At 49.5% G+C, this 15882-nt stretch overlaps 1 protein-coding gene across 1 annotated transcript in view; it reads left to right on the top strand.

Moving 5' to 3' along the window:
• The window catches only part of SEC14L5 (SEC14 like lipid binding 5), a 44526-nt gene that overhangs the window by 17072 nt on the left and 11572 nt on the right, over positions 1-15882 (top strand). The window contains exons 5-11 of the mRNA XM_042922167.1: positions 2342-2470; positions 3127-3319; positions 7275-7387; positions 9207-9396; positions 11916-12004; positions 12096-12166; positions 13629-13800. Of these exons, the coding sequence (XP_042778101.1) occupies positions 2342-2470; positions 3127-3319; positions 7275-7387; positions 9207-9396; positions 11916-12004; positions 12096-12166; positions 13629-13800 (957 nt within the window). The remainder of the gene's footprint in view (positions 1-2341; positions 2471-3126; positions 3320-7274; positions 7388-9206; positions 9397-11915; positions 12005-12095; positions 12167-13628; positions 13801-15882) is intronic.

The following is a 15882-nucleotide window of genomic DNA, read 5'->3' as shown; positions in this document are numbered from 1 at the left end:
TGTCCTTTTCTTCCTCCTTGAAAGGGAGGCTCATTTACGGTTTTTTTTTTTTAATTTTTAATGTTTATTTATTTTTGACAGACAGAGAGACAGATCATGAGTAGAGGACAGGCAGAGAGAGAGGGAGACACAGGCTCTGTGTCCGAAGCAGGCTCCAGGCTCTGAGCTGTCAGTACAGAGCCCAACGCGGGGCTCGAACCCACGAACCATGAGATCATGACCTAGGCCAAAGTCAGACCCTTAAACGACTGAGCCATCCAGCGGCCCCTATAGTTTCTTCATCTGTAAAATGGGGTTAATGATGACACCTCTCACATGGGTTGTGGTGAGAAGTAGGGGAAGAAAAGTATCCGAAACCCCTTAGAAGAGGGCCTGGCACATACCAAGCCCTGTATGTGTGTTACCTTTTCAGATCATTAATAGTAATTATTATTCTCCAGTACACACTGACTGAGTACCTACTATGTGCTGGGCATCCGGCCAGAGCACGGACTAGTCCCCCTGACCTTTGTTCTCACAAGGACCTCCATTCCAGTGGCAGATACAGACAAGAAAAAAGGTCAACGTAATCTTACAACTTCACAAATACTAAGAAGGGATCCAGAAGACAGGATTAGGGAAAATAAGAGGAGAGGCACTCTGTTAGGTAACAGTGTCCCACTGAAGCCACCAAGCTGAGAGCTGGTGGATGAGAGGGCTGGGAACAGAGTTCTGGGGTGGGAACAGCATGTGTGAAGACCCATAGGTGGATGAGTGAAGTCTGAGAATGGGGGCTGCAGGGGCAGGGTCCTGCTGCCCCCGGGTTGGAGTGAGGGAGGAGTCTGGAGGCGTTTGCTGGGATGGAGCCCAGCTCTGCCACCTCCTTGCTGAATGATGTTGGGCAAGTTGCTTCCCCTCCCCAGGCCACCCCTTGCATACCTGTCAGCAGAGCCCGCCTCATCCGGTGCTGGCTGGAGCCTATAAGACAATGTAGGTAAAGCTCCTTTAGCCTGTGCTAGATCCCTAATGCTAGTTTTCATGATGATAACTCCAGTGTCGTAACTATGGTTCATTAGAGCCTTCCCTATGGGGGGTGGGGCATTGCCTTGTGTATCTGTCCCATCCCTAGCATTTGGCATGGTGCCTCGTATACAGCAGGTGTCCAGTAAATGCCCATTGCTTTTTCTTTCCACACCTCCAGCTCCTCTGGGAATTGGACCCAGAATATTCCAATGCTTACCTCTAGGGAGTTGTGTGGGTGGCAGCTTTTTATAAATCACTTTTAGTGCATTTATAATATGTATTTAGTGCATATTTCTCAGCATGAGTTCTACCAACCGCTGAATTAGCGTCACTGAGGCTGCTTGGGAAATGCAGGTTTTCAGGCCCTGCCCTGGACCTATTTGGCCCAGGCATCTGCATATTTAAATTTTTTTTTAAATGTGTATTTATTTTTGAGAGAGAGAGAGAGAGAATGAGCCGTGGAGGGGCAGAGAGAGGGAGACACAGAATCTGAAGCAGGTTCCAGGCTCTGAGCTGTCAGCACAGAGCCCAATACGGGGCTCGAACTCACAAACTGTGAGATCATGATCTGAGTCGAAGTCAGATGTTTAACCGACTGAGCCATCCAGGTGCCCAGCATCTGCATGTTTCACAGACTCCCTGGTAGTACTTCTGCCGAGGAAAGTTTGAGAGGGACTAAGTCTGGGTCTGCATAGAAGCTCTGTCAACAAAGTTTGTCCGTGTGTGTGTGTGTGTGTGTGTGTGTGTGTGTATTTGTTTACAATAAATATGTACCATAATAAATACTCTAAAATATATATTTAAAATATGTAATAGTTATATATAACTTACATATAATTATATATTAAGTACATTAACTCATTTATAAAGTTTATTTTGAGGGAGAGAGATAGAGTGAGAGATAGTTGGGGAGGGGCAGACAGAGGGAGAGAGAGATTCCCAAGCAGGCTCCACACTGTCAGCGCAGAGACTGACGTGAGGCTCGAACTCACAAACCATCAGATCATGGCCTGAGCCGAAACCAGGAGCCAGTCACCCAACCGACTACGCCACCCAGGTGCCCCTAAATATATTACTCATTTAAATATATCATTATAGAACAGTTTTTAAGGGACAGGCTTGCAGATGCCAGACCCACTTCCTTCCAGCCCCTCATGAGAAGGCTCTTTGTTCTCTAACACTTGGCATTGTTCTCCGGGTGGGGTTGCTGCCCCCCCACTCTGGTATTGCCATGCTGTCCACAGCTGCTCTGGTTGGGCCCAGATCACCAAGAGAGCCCTGAGGGGGGGCACTGCATCCCCCACAATGAGACTTGTCACTGCGGCTGCCTGGCTTTCAGGTCCACCCCGAGAATGAAGAGTGGACTTGCTTTGAGCAATCCGCCTCGCTCGACATCCGGTCCTTCTTTGGCTTCGAAAGTGCCTTGGAGAAGATCGCCATGAAGCAGTACACGGCTAACGTCAAGAGGGTAAGGGGTGGGCTCCATCAGTCACCGGGAGGAAGGTACACAGACCTCAGAGCCTGGTTCAAAACCTGCTCTGACACCTGACAACCCAAGTGACATCGGGCAAGATCGATCCTTAACCTTCCTTGGCCTCAGTCTTTTCATCCATAGAGTGAGTATCCTAACAATGACCATAACACACAAGATAATGAGTGGAAACCACCTGGCCTGAAATGGGGGCACCATAATCATTATCCAGATGCTCCCTGATGTTTGGGGCTTGTGTAGTGAACTCTGGACAGAGAAGGGGCATTCTGTGGTGCTTTTTCCTGGTTAAAATTGGTTGCTGTGTAAGGCTCTCAGACCTGTCCCTGAGAGGCCTTTTCGCATAATGAAACGGGTGAAATTCATTTCAACGATGTATTTTAACCCACATGTTACCTATAGAAAACCTACCAATGAGCTATTTTACATTCTTTGTTCCGTCCTAAGTCTTGGAAATCCGGTTCATATCTGACGCTCACAGCACATCTCCATTTGGACCAGCCACATTTCAAGTTCTCCGTAGCTACGTGTCAGGGGTGGGGCTGCAGCCAGGTGGGAGTGACTCCCGGGCTGATGAGGTTATCCCTGCTCTCCTGCCCTGCGGCTCATATGCCTCTGGTCTCTCTGGCTTCCAGGGGAAGGAGGTGATTGAACATTACCTGAACGAGCTTATCTCCCAGGGCACCTCTCACATTCCCCGATGGACGCCTGCCCCCGTCCGAGAGGAGGACGCCCGCTCCCAGGCTGGGCCGAGGGATCCGGGCTCCCTGGAGGTTGACGGGCCCATCGGTGCTCCAGGCCCTGCGCCTGAGGTGGTGGTTACAGACGGTAGGTCCCTGTGGCTGAAGCCAGCGGGCCAGGCCTGTACCCTTGTGCCCCCCACAACTGCCCCAGTCCCTGGAAACCTGCTTTGTGTTTGCTCACTCCGCGTGGGAAGAGTTGCTGCGGGTCCCCTTGGGAATGGGTCTACGAACTGGAAAGACTCAGCTTCTGCCCTTTCCCGCTGCTTTACCCTCTCTTCCTTCCTTCCGGCCCAAGAGCCAGAACTGGTTTATTTCTAAATCAGGAATTGACCTGATCTGGTGCCTCAGGGCTGCCCTTTTCTCTGGTTTTATTACTATTTTTAATTATATGAGTAATGTATGGAGATGGTAGAAAGAAATATTCAAACTTCTTGGAAGATGTAAATGAGGAAGTAAGACTCTTTTCTTCTCTCTGGAGGCAATACTAATTTTGTGGTCGTATTTTGTGAAACTACCTAGCCATATATATGTACATACGTATACACACATGTGTATATACAGGCATGCATACCTGTATAATTTATGCTGAGCCAACATTACACATTCTGCTTGATGTTTTGCTTTTTTTCATTTACTAATGTTGCTTGAACAGCTTTCTATGTCAGTGCATCTGTTTCAGCACTTTGCGGTATTTCATGGTGTGGCTGCACCATAACTCATTTATTAATAAACATTTATTATTGGGGCACCTGGATGGCTCAGTCAATTAAACGTCTAATCAGGCCATGATTTCACGGTTTGCAGGTTCAAGACCCATGTTGGGCTCTGCACTGACAGCATGGAGCCTGCTTAGGATTCTCTCTCTGCCCCTCCCCTGCTTGCTCTCTCTCTCTCTCTATTTCTCTCTCAAAATAAATAAATAAACTTAAAAAATAAACATTTATTATTATTTTTGTTAGTTTATTTATCTAGTCTTCTCTTTATGGACGTGAGGTTTCCAGTTTTTAAAACATAGAAATAATGTAGTGTATCTTTGTACTTAAGTTTACTTACTTGTTTTGAGAGAGGGAAAGCCCCAGCTGGGGAGGCACAGAGAGAGAGGGAAACAGAGAATCCCAAATAGGCTCTGCACGTGAGTGTAGAGCCTGATGTGGGGCTTGAACTCATGAACCATGAGATCATGACCTGAACTGAAGTCAGACACTTAACTGACTGAACCACCCAGGTGCCCCATTAAGATTTTATTTTTAAATAATCTCTACCCCCAACGTGGGGCTTGACCTCACAACCCTGAGATTAAGAGTCACATGTTCCACCCACAGAGTCAGCCAAGCACCCCTATAGCATAAAATTTTTACAGTTGAATTGCTGGGTCAAAGGTTATATGCAGGTAAAATTTTGGCAGATTTACCAGTTAGACCTTCAAAGATTGGTTGTACTAATCAATGTTCCCCCAAAAGTGTGTAGCTATGTCTATTCCTGACTTCACTCTGGCTCCCCACGAGACTATTATTAAATGTTTTAAACTTCTGAAAGCAAAAAGTGACCTCTAGTAAATTAGTGATTAGGTCTTTCCTCATGAATGAGGCCAAATATTATTTTCTCATGCTTAGTGACTCCATATGGCTTTTTTTGTGAATCTCTCTGTTCTTGTACTTTGTCTATTTTCCTGTTTGCCCATGGATTTCTTTCTTTTTTTAATTAAAAAAAATTTTATTTATTTATTTTTGAGAGAGAACGAGACAGAGCACGAGTGGGAGAGGGGCAGAGAGAGAGGGAGACACAAAATCTGAAGCAGGCTCCAAGCCGTCAGCACAGAGCCCAATGTGGAGCTCAAACTCACAAACCGTGAGATCATGACCTGAGCCGAAGTCGGAGGCTTAACCAACTGGGCCACACAGGCATCCCTGACCATTGATTTCTCATTGCTTTGTAAGAACTCTTCATATGTAAGGCAATTAGCCTTTTGTCATATTTTTGGCTTTTATTGATAATGGGAAATGTTTACAATATAATTTTAAATAAATTTAAAAAAACTCTAGGACACAAAACTACACATACTCCCTGAGTTCAGTTTTAGCTCTGTGCATTTGTGCTCATGATGATTCCTTCTTTTGGGGTCACTGAAATGTCAGGCTTGGCTTTCTTAGAGATATGCCACATAACCAGTAAATTACATCTGGGGCATTGTGTAGGGAGAACAAAATTCATTCATTCACAAATATTTATTCTGTACCAACTCTGTGCTAGCTGGCTGCTGTTGTATGTGAACTTTTAAAATATTTTAAAAATTAGGGGCGCTTGGGTGGCTCAGTCTGTTAAGCGACTGACTTCGGCTCAGATCATGATGTCACAGTTTGTGGGTTTGAGCTCCACGTGGGGCTCTGTGCCGACAGCTCAGAGCCTGGAGCCTGCTTTGGATTCTGTGTCTCCCTCTCTCTCTGCCCCTCCCCTGCTTGTGTTCTGTCTCTGCTCTCAAAAGTGAATAAACGTTAAAAATTTTTTTAAATATTAGAAAAATTAAAACTTCTGCCTCTTCTTGCACACATTGTCTGGTGGTCATGACTTTTACCCTAATTTTACGCCAGGCTTTTCCTTCCTTCGCCCTCTGCACTGTGCTCAGGATGGCTGGCGAGAGGCAGAGTCACCCCCCTTCCACCCTGCTCTGGATCACTGAGCCTTTGTGCTCAGGAGAAAGGGGCCTTCACAGCCGCATAGAGGCCGGAAGGATGCTGGTATCTCCTGTCTCCCTTGTGTTCTCTCTCTCATCCTGTCCACCCCTCCTTACCGTCTCCAGCATCTCCCCTTCTGACCACTCTGTTTGGGGGGTCTGGACGCCACCTGTCCCCATACACCACCAGCATCCCTCCTGCTTCTGTTTACCCAGATGCCTGCTGACCTCCAGCCCTGGACTTTTCTTGTTTTAGAGGGAACCATTGGGTCCTGCTGCTGGAGGTACACACATTCCATTTGTTTTCGTATTGTGCCACCTGAACACAAAGAACAGGCTACACTCATGGGGGCTGCTCTTTGTGGACCGTCTACCCACTGCGGAGATGCTAACATGCTGGTGTGCCTCACCATGCCAGCATCTGCCACCTCAACAGTTAAGAGTGGGCAATGGGTGGGGCGCCTGGATGGCTCAGTCGGTTAAGCATCTGATCTCGACTCAGGTCACGATCTCATGGTTCGTGAGTTCGAGCCCTGTGTCCGGTTCTGTGCTGACAGATGCAGCCTAGAGCCTGCTTCAGATTCTTTGTCTCCCTCTCTCTGCCCCTCCCCTGCTCACACTCTGTCTGTCTCTCAAAAATAATAAATGTTGAAAAACAAATTTTAAAGAGTGGGCAGTGGGACCTCAGGTTGAGCCCAGCCTCTAAATGCCCACACATGCTGACCCCCAAACAGTCCCATTGTGCAGGACAGGACCGAACAGTGTTTGGAATGATCCGTGCAGCTCCCGGGCTGTATTTTGGGGTCAGGGCTCCGTCTACAAAAGGCCTCTAGCCCACAGAGGGGCTGGGAGGTGGGAAGGCAAAAGGAACTGTATTTACTGACCATCTCTTGTATGCTCGGTGCACCACATGCATCCACTCGCTACTTAACCTGTCTTGGCCTCAGTTTTGTCTTCTGTGAAGTGGGGACAGTAGTGTGCCTGCCTCACTGGGGCGTCGAGACAACTCACTGAGATGGTGCATGTCTAGAAATATGAGTGCGTATTGTTAATTATCTTCAGAGATTGGGTAGCTCCAGGGGGTGGGAATTAGCTTGATGTCCGAAGTCAGAGGAGACAAATCACTTGCCACTGTGAGATCCAAGCTGGCCCCACCATGAGTTTTCAGAAACCCCTTGGAAAGGGCCAGCAAGACCAGAAGATGTGGAGCCCATGTGGCTGTTCTTGGGTGAAAGGGCCACCGTATGGCTTGGAACTGCATTTCAGATCTGAGGCGGCCAATGAGGCGAGGGTTCCAGAAAGGGTAGACCATGTGGTAAAGACAGTGGCATCGCCCTCTGGTCCTGAACGCCTCCACCTTCTCCTGCAGGGGACAAGCTAGATGCAGACTACATTGAGCGCTGCCTGGGTCATCTCACACCCATGCAGGAGAGCTGCCTCATCCAGCTGCGACACTGGCTGCAGGAGACCCACAAAGGCAAGGTGGGTGCAGAGCTGGGGCCTACCAGACCATGTTCAATGACAGCCACTCACCCCAGGCACTGGGGAGGAAGGGCCAGGTAAACAGGCTGATGTAATCAGCAGTTCTGAAAACTTGTATTTTGCCTTCTTTTTATCCTGTATCGTCTCATGTATCTGTAATGCATGTTGTGCATACCGTTGACTGCAGGGTTTCTCATCCTTTGCACTGTTGACATTTGAGGCCCGACAGTTCTTTATGGGGTGGGGTGTGCCCTGTTGGGTGTCGCAGCATCCTGGCCTCCACCACTAGATGCCGGGAGCTCTTCTTCCCCAGTTGTGACAACCCAAAATGGCTCCAGACTCTAAGCCCCATAACAGGAATGTCCACCATGCATGTAGGTCCCAAGCATGGACTTGACCTTCAGCTCTGTTGAATGAGAAATTTGAGCTTGCCCTTCCTCCCTATCCCCTCCCCATGCTGCGTGTGTGTGGGGTACAGACAAGGAAGTTGCTTTCATGTTGGGCTGTGATTTAACCTGTCTGCTCATTTTCTCATCTGTGAAAGGGGGATAATGCTAGCATACATCACCTAGACTGAATTTCAAGGGACGATCCACATAAAATGCCTACAGTCATGTCTGGCTCGGATGAGCACTCAGGGCAGGGGAGCCTTTACTGGGGCTGGATTTCTCTTGCCTGTCAATATTTGCCCAAGGGAAGGAAGGCGAGCTGGCAGGGACTTAACTTGTCACCTCGGCCTATGAATTACACTCTGGGTTATATGTGGTAGGAACACAGCTTGAGTCAAGGCAAAAAAAAAAAAAAAAAAAAAAAAGAGGAGGGGGCTATTTATTGGCTCATATAACAAACTGTTGAGAGGGATGTATTAATTTCTTAAGGCTGCTGAAAGAAAATGCTACAAACAACAGAAACTTATCCTCACAGTGCTGGAGTCCCGAAGCCTGAAGTCAAGGTGTGGTCAGGGTTCTGGAGCCTGCCTTTTCTCCAGCCTTCTGGAGGCTCTGAGAGACAGTCTGTATCATGCCTCCCCCTTCCTGGCTTCTGGTGGCTGCCACAGTCCTTGGCTTGTAGATACGTCATTCCAGTGTCTGCCTTCACCATCACGTGGTCTTTTTTCCTCCATGTGTCCTGTGTCTGTGTCCAAACACAGGAAGGCCCACCTACTCCAATATGACCTCACTTTATCTAATTATATCTGGATAGACTCATTTCCATATAAGGTCCCATTCTGAGGTTCTGGGTAGACATGAATTTGGAAGGGACATCATTCAGCCCAGGGGGCCATGTAGCCTGTCTCAGGGATATCCCGAATCAGGACTCCCATGCGGTCGGGGCCGCTGAGCTCTTGTATCTGTTTACTTCTGCTTCATCCCCGCCAGACTTCCTTCCTCGTTGAGCTTGGAGCTGGGGCTCCCCATAACCTGCAGGCTCACCTTTACCACCACAGAGAAAGGGCTTCACGTCCCGTTCTTCTGATTTAAATTGTCTAAATGCTCTGATTGGATTGTGCCACCGCTGAGGCCATGGGAGTGGAATGCTGACTGGCAACACCAGCTAAAACCGGCACTGGTGCTGGGGCGTGGGGAGGACACGTAGCTCCCCAGAAGCAAAGAGATGCCTGAAGAGGGAGAAATGTCTGGCAGCCCAAACTCACAGATTTTCACTACAGCCCGCCCCTTGGCTGTGTCGTTCGCGGTGGAGTGTGCGGTCCTTTTCCGAGCTATATATTTTGCAGAGAAGACAGGAGAACTCATTTTCCACAGTCTTCTCTACTGGGTGAGGGACTACCGTTCTACAGGCTTTACCCTTCTTGTCTCAGATTCCCAAAGATGAACACATCCTTCGGTTCCTGCGGGCTCGTGACTTCCACCTGGACAAGGCCCGGGAGATGCTGCGCCTGTCCCTGAGCTGGCGAAAGCAGCACCAGGTGGATTTCCTCCTTCAGACCTGGCGACCCCCTGCTCTCCTGGAGGAATTCTATGCGGGGGGCTGGCACTACCAGGACATAGGTGCGTCCCTTTACCTACAGAACGCAAAAGGGGCCACTTTTCACATTGGGATCTTATTATTTTTCCTTTTGACTCTTCTGGGCATCTGGAGATGCCCTTGGGGTTCACCCAGCCATGAGGAAAGTAGGGCTGGAAGAGACATGTGGGCTTGAGGCAACATTTCTCCATGCAGAGGCAGCGTTAGCCCACCCTTACTTCTGATCATGGGGACCCCCACACATAATGGCTGCATGGGCATGCATCAGCGCCCTGGGGATGCCGTAGCAAATTACAACAAGCCGGGTGCCTTAGAGATGTATCTGCCAACAGTTCCGGAGGCAGAAACCCCAAAGCAAGGTGTGGGCAGGGCTGTGCTCCCTGCGGTGAATCTCTCTCTGCCTCCTCCAGCTCCTCGTGGCCCCAGGCGTTCCTTGGCTTGTGGCTGTATACCCACACTCTGCCTGTCTTCACGTGGATTCCTTCTGGGTGCCTGTGTGTCCTCTCTTCTTATAAAGACCTCAGGTCACTGAATTTAGGACCCACACTGATCCAGTAGGATTTCATCTCGAGGTCCTAAACAATCTGATCTGCAGACTGTTTCCAAATAAGATCACATACAGAGGTTCTGGGTGGACGTGAATTTTTGGAGGACACTATTCAACCCGCTACAAATAAGTTCTCTCTCAGTTTTTTTTTTTTTTAATCTTTATTTATTTTTAAGAGAGAGACAGAGTGTGAGCAGGGGAGGAGCAGAGAGAGAGGGAGACATAGAATCTGAAGCAGGCTCCAGGCCCTGAGCTGTCGGCACAGAGCCTGACGCAGGGCTCGAACTCACGAACCGTGAGATCATGACCTGAGCTGAAGTCGGATGCTCAACCGACTGAGCCACCCAGGCGCCCCTCTTAGTTTTTTACTAAACTGCCCTTGATGTAAAAATTTGTATATATTGATTAGGGTGAGTGTTTGACTCACCTAAAGGACCGGTTGGGACACTTCAATATATAGTCAATTACCATTATTCATGGATTCCATATTGTGAATTTGCCTCCTCACCACAATGTATTTGTAACCCCCAAGTCAATACTCAGGGTGCTTTTGCGGTCAATTATGAACACGTGTAGAGTGGCGAAAAGTCAGAGTCATCTGACCTGTGTGTCCCCTGCTGAGGTTGAACGAGATGTCCTTCTTTTTTTCAGTTCTTACACTGTTAACAAGAGTCCTTTTTAAAGTCTACTTAGTGCTACATTTTTTTTTTTTTGCATTTTGGGGGTGATTTTGGTGCTTAAAATGGCCCCCAGGCATAATACAGGAGTGCTGGCTAGTGTTTCAAAGCACAAGAAGGCTGTGACTCATGGAGAAAATGTTAGATAAGCTTCCTTCAGGCTTAGTGTGATGCTGCTGGCAATGAGTTCAATGTTAATGAATCAACAATATATACTCAATAAGGTGTCCTTAAATAGAAACACACAGAGAACAAGGTTATGTATTGATCAGTTGACAAAAATGTTGTGTCTAGAGGCTCGCAAGGACCTTACCCCATATTTTTCCTGGAAGCGATGCTTTAGTACTTCCTGATTCAGTGTTCAAGGTGACTTTGGAAAACATCACTACAATGAATAACAAGAATCGATTGTATTAGTATGTAATTCCTTATTTTTCCTATTTGCTTTGGCTGATAGAAAGCTAAGAACCAACGTCATCCACTCTCTCCATACTCCTTTATAACATGGTTCATATTTTCTTTTTTAAAAAGCTTTAGGGGTGCCTGGGTGGCTCAGTTCATCCAGTGTCTGATTCTTTTTTTTTTTTTAATGTTCATTTATTTATTTTGAGAACAAGAGAGCCTAAGTGAAGAAGGAGCAGAGAGAGAGGGAAAGAGAGAATTCCAAGCAGGCTTTGCACTGTCGGCGCACAGCCTGATGTGGGGCTCAATCCCATGAACTGTGAGATCATGGCCTGAGCTGAAACCAAGAGTCGGTTACTTAACCAACTGAGCCATCTAGGCACCCTAAGCATCTGACTCTTAATTTCAGCTCAGGTCATGATCTCACGGTTCATGGGATCGAGCCCAGCGTTGAGCTCTGATCTGACAGTGTGGAGCCTGCTTGGGATTCTCTCTCACCCTGTCTGTCTCCCTGCCCCTCCCCAACTTGCACGTGAGCACGTCTCTGTCCCTCTCTCTCAAATAAATAAACATTAAAAAGAATTAAAAAAAAATAAAAAGCTTCCAGATAAACGTGTAATGTTAGGACAGGTTTTCAGAGATGTTGCTAAGGCCATACAGAGTTCCCACATGCCCCTCACCCAGTTTCCCCTGTGATGTCAGTCTGTCTCCTTGACTCTTGAACGTGTTGCTTCTGTCACCGTAACTGGCATCAATCCCTCTTGGGAGTGGGTAGAGCATTCGCAAATAAATGGACAGGAGGGGCAGGCTGAGCCACAGCCTGGCACCTCCTTCTCCGAAGGGAAGTTTGGACCTGCCCTCTCACCAGCACTCCTGAAATAATGTCCCTTCTCTTTATGGGGCCTCCCCTGCAAAGACGGCCGCCCCCTCTATATCCTGCGCCTGGGCCACATGGACACCAAAGGCTTGATGAAGGCCGTGGGGGAGGAGGCACTGCTGAAGCATGTGAGTAGGGGTCCTCTCTCCCCGGACCCCAGGGCTGCCTGTGGGGGGAGCAGCCAAGTGAATGTTTGCCAGCACATTCTCTACTTTCCAGGTTCTTTCCGTCAATGAGGAAGGACAGAAGAGATGTGAAGGGAACACAAAGCAGTTTGGCCGTCCCATCAGGTAAGAACCCCCGCCAGGAGCAAATGCCCCTGAAAGAGTAAAAACAGCCAAGCTTCACTGGGCATAGACTCAGCACTTTACAGGAATGTCCTCATTTAATTTGTTCAGTGATCCTGTGAGGCAGGACCTGTTATTGTCCCTGTTCTTTATGGAGGGGGAAACTGAGGCTCAGAGTGGCTGTGCTCATCCCAGGTTGTTGCTAAGTGGGTAAGTTACTGTCTGCCTCGGTCTCAAGGATGTTACGCCCTGGGCCTTGCTTTTTGAGGCCAACTCTGCCATCCCAGGTCCCTTGACTCTGCCTCCCAGGCAGGCGGACTCAACAGGTGTCATGGCAATCCGGTAACCCTCGTCCGACTGCCCCAGACCCCTCAGTTTCCCGCATGAGTACTTAGGGTGGCACGAACCTTCTGAACTATAGCTTGCTCGTCTGTAATGTGGGAATAACATCATGAGTCCCAAGGCGTCTTCATGGATTATCAAAAGCCACGTCTGTTGAGAGAGAACACAAATGTGTGTGTAACACTTGCTGTGCAGCAAGTGCTCGTTGAAGTACCTGCCTCACATCCTCCTTATTACAGTCTGGGAGGGAGGGGCCAGTGGGACCTGCCACTTTTTATCCCCACATGGCCTGATCTTTGTGAAAATCGAGTCCCTTTGCTGTTTGGAGCCTTTCCTAAGGGGATGTACATTGGCTGGGCTGGGAAATCGATCAATAAATCAGGGTCCTGATCCAAAGTGGAATTCACCTGAGATGGCTCAGATGACAGGGTGTCAGGAGGGACTCCTTGCAGTGGTGTGGATGGAAGGATCAAAGGCAGGATGGAGGGGCTCCCAGGGATTAGCTGCTGCAGTAGAACACTCATTTTCCTAATGAATTAGTCCTGAGGAAATGGAGGCACAGAGAAGTTAAGTAACTTGGCCAAGGCCACACAGCAAGCGGCAGCGCTGAGATTTGAATCCAGGCTGTCTGGCTCTGGAGCGAGTGAGTGCTCTTGGCGCTTACACTCTATTTAGCAGTCGGAGCCTTTTCAACGATTGATAGCAATGACTTGCTTTGAAGGAGTGCACTCTATGGCCTGTCCTTGCAGAGAACTTCACATATACTATCTCATTTAATCCTAACAATTGCTTGAGATGTTACTGCCACTCCCACTGTCCTGATGAGGAAGTTGCCTGTGTCACACAGCTCTCGGGGGATGGAGGTGACACTTGAATTTGGGTGACTAGCCTTAGAGGCCATGCACTGAGCCTCCTCACCACATGGCCTCCCCAGCCTAGGGTTGGGGTGGGGAGTAGGATCCACAAGAGTGTCCTACGGCCTCCGCCCCTCTACTCCCAGCCCTGGCTTCCTGAGCCTCTCTGTCCTGTCTGCCAGCTCCCGAGGCCCCCCACCAACCGAGGCTGTCGGGGGCCCTGGGATGTGGCAGAGCAAGCTGCAGTGAGGGGGTCATCTCTGCCGCAGCTCCTGGACCTGCCTGGTGGACCTGGAGGGTCTCAACATGCGGCATCTGTGGCGGCCGGGGGTGAAGGCCCTGCTGCGGATGATTGAGGTGGTCGAGGACAACTACCCTGAGACCCTGGGCCGGCTGCTCATCGTGAGAGCCCCCCGTGTCTTCCCGGTGCTCTGGACACTGGTGAGAGCAGGGGCCTGGGCCAGACCCCTCCCCCGTGCAGGCTGAGATGGGGTGGGGGAGTTCCCTCTGCCTGCTGGTTCAGTGTCATTTCTTCTTCTTCCTCCTTCCTCCTCCCTCCTCCTTTCTCCTCCCTCCTCCTTCCTCCTCCCTCCCCTTCCTCCTCCCTCCCCCTCCTCCTACCTCCCCCACTCCTCCCTTCTCCCTCCCCCTCCCTCCTCCCCCCATCTTCCTCCTTCCTCCTCCTCCCTCCTCATCCCCCTCCCCCCTTCTCCCTCTCCTCCTTTCTCCCCCATCCTTCCTCCTCCTTTCTCTTCTCCCCTCCTTCCTCATCCCCCCTCCTTCTTCTCCCACCTCCTCCTCCCTCCTCCCTCCTCCTTCTTCCTTCTTCTTCCTCTTTCCTTCTTCTTCTTCCTTCCTCCCCCCTCCTTCCTCCTCCCCCCTTCTCCCCCTCCTTTTTTCTCCCCCATCCTTCCTCCTCCTTTCTCCTCCTCTCCTCCCTCCTCTTCCTCCCTCCTCCTTCCTCCCCCCTCCTCCTCCTCCCCCCTCCTCCCCTCTCCGCCGCTCTCCTCCCCCCTCTTCCCTCCTCCTCCTTCCTTCCCCTGCCTCCCTCCTCCTCCTTCCTCCTCCTCCTCTCCTCCCTCCTTCTCCCTCCTTCTTCCTCCTTTTCTTCCTCCTTCTTCTTCTTCCTCCTCCTCTCCTCCCTCCTCCTCTCTCCTCCTCCCTCCTCCTCCTCCCTCCTCCTCCCTCCTCCTCCCTCCTCCTCCTCCCTCCTCCTCCTCCCTCCTCCTCCTTCTTCTTCCTTCTTCTTCTTTTCTTCAACATTTATTTATTTCTCAGAGACAGAGAGAGACAGAGCACAAGGCAGGGAGGGGCAGAGAGAGAGGGAGACAGAATCCAAAGCAGGCTCCAGGCTCTGTGCTGTCAGCACAGAGCCCGGCACGGGGCTCAAACCCATGAACCGTGAGATCATGACCCAAGCCGAAGTCAGCCGCCCCACCGACTGAGCCACCCAGGCGCTCCTGGTGGCATATCTTCTAAATAATAGCTTTGCTGAGATGTAACTCATCAGGTTCACTCTTTCCAAGTATAGAATTCAGTGGTTTTTAGTATATTCCCAGAGCTGTGCAACCATCCCACCTTCTAGTTCCAGAACATTCTCAGCACCCCCAAGGGAAACCCTGTACCATCAGCATTCCTTCCTCTCCCAGCTTCCCAGCTCCTGGCAGCCATCAGTCTGCTTCCTGTCTCTATGGATTGGCCTGTTATAAATATTTCACAGAAGCGGAATCACATGAGGCATTTTGCATCTGATTTCTCTCACTGAGCATAATGATTTCAGGTTCATCGTGGTGTAGCATATCAGTACTTCATTCCTTTTTATGGCCGAATACTATTCCACCATATGGACAGACCATGATTTATGTATCTCTTGTCCTGCTTTGTGGACGCTGGGTCACACTCAGAATTGTATAGTGTTCCTGGGGCTCCTGTGAGCTGACTCTGAGGAGTGTTGGGATCCTGTGCTGCAGGGATTTGAAACCTTTTTGCCCAAGACCCACAGTAAGAAATACATGTTATATTACCACCCAATGCAAACACACACACACCTGAAATAGATCCGCAAGTGATGGTTACATTAACTATGTGCAATATCCTCTTTTCTCTCTCTCTCTCTTTTTTAATGTTTTATTTTTGAGAGAGAGACAGACAGAGCATGAGGCGGGGAGGGGCAGAGAGAGAGGGAGACACACAGTCCGAAGCAGGCTCCAGGCTCTGAGCTGTCAGCACAGAGCCCGACGCGGGGCTCGAACTCATGGACTGTGAGATCATGACCTGAGCTGAAGTCTGATGCTTAACCCACTGAGCCACCCAGGCTCCTCTCTTTTTGCTTTTTTATTCCATTCCATTAAAAATAAGCTAATCATGGAGGTGCTTGGGTGGCTCAGTTGGTTGAGTGTCCAACTCTTGATTTTGGCTCAGGTCATGATCCCAGTGTTGTGGGATCAAGCCCTACATCAGGCTTTGCAATGAATGTTGTGCTTGCTTAAGATTCTCTCTCTCCCCCCCACCACCCCTTTCTGC

The sequence above is a fragment of the Panthera leo genome, chromosome E3 (assembly GCF_018350215.1).
Source record: "Panthera leo isolate Ple1 chromosome E3, P.leo_Ple1_pat1.1, whole genome shotgun sequence".
In the NCBI taxonomy this organism is placed as follows: domain Eukaryota; kingdom Metazoa; phylum Chordata; class Mammalia; order Carnivora; family Felidae; genus Panthera; species Panthera leo.
Note: the sequence above shows the minus strand (reverse complement) of the source record. Positions and strands in the feature narration are given on the sequence as shown.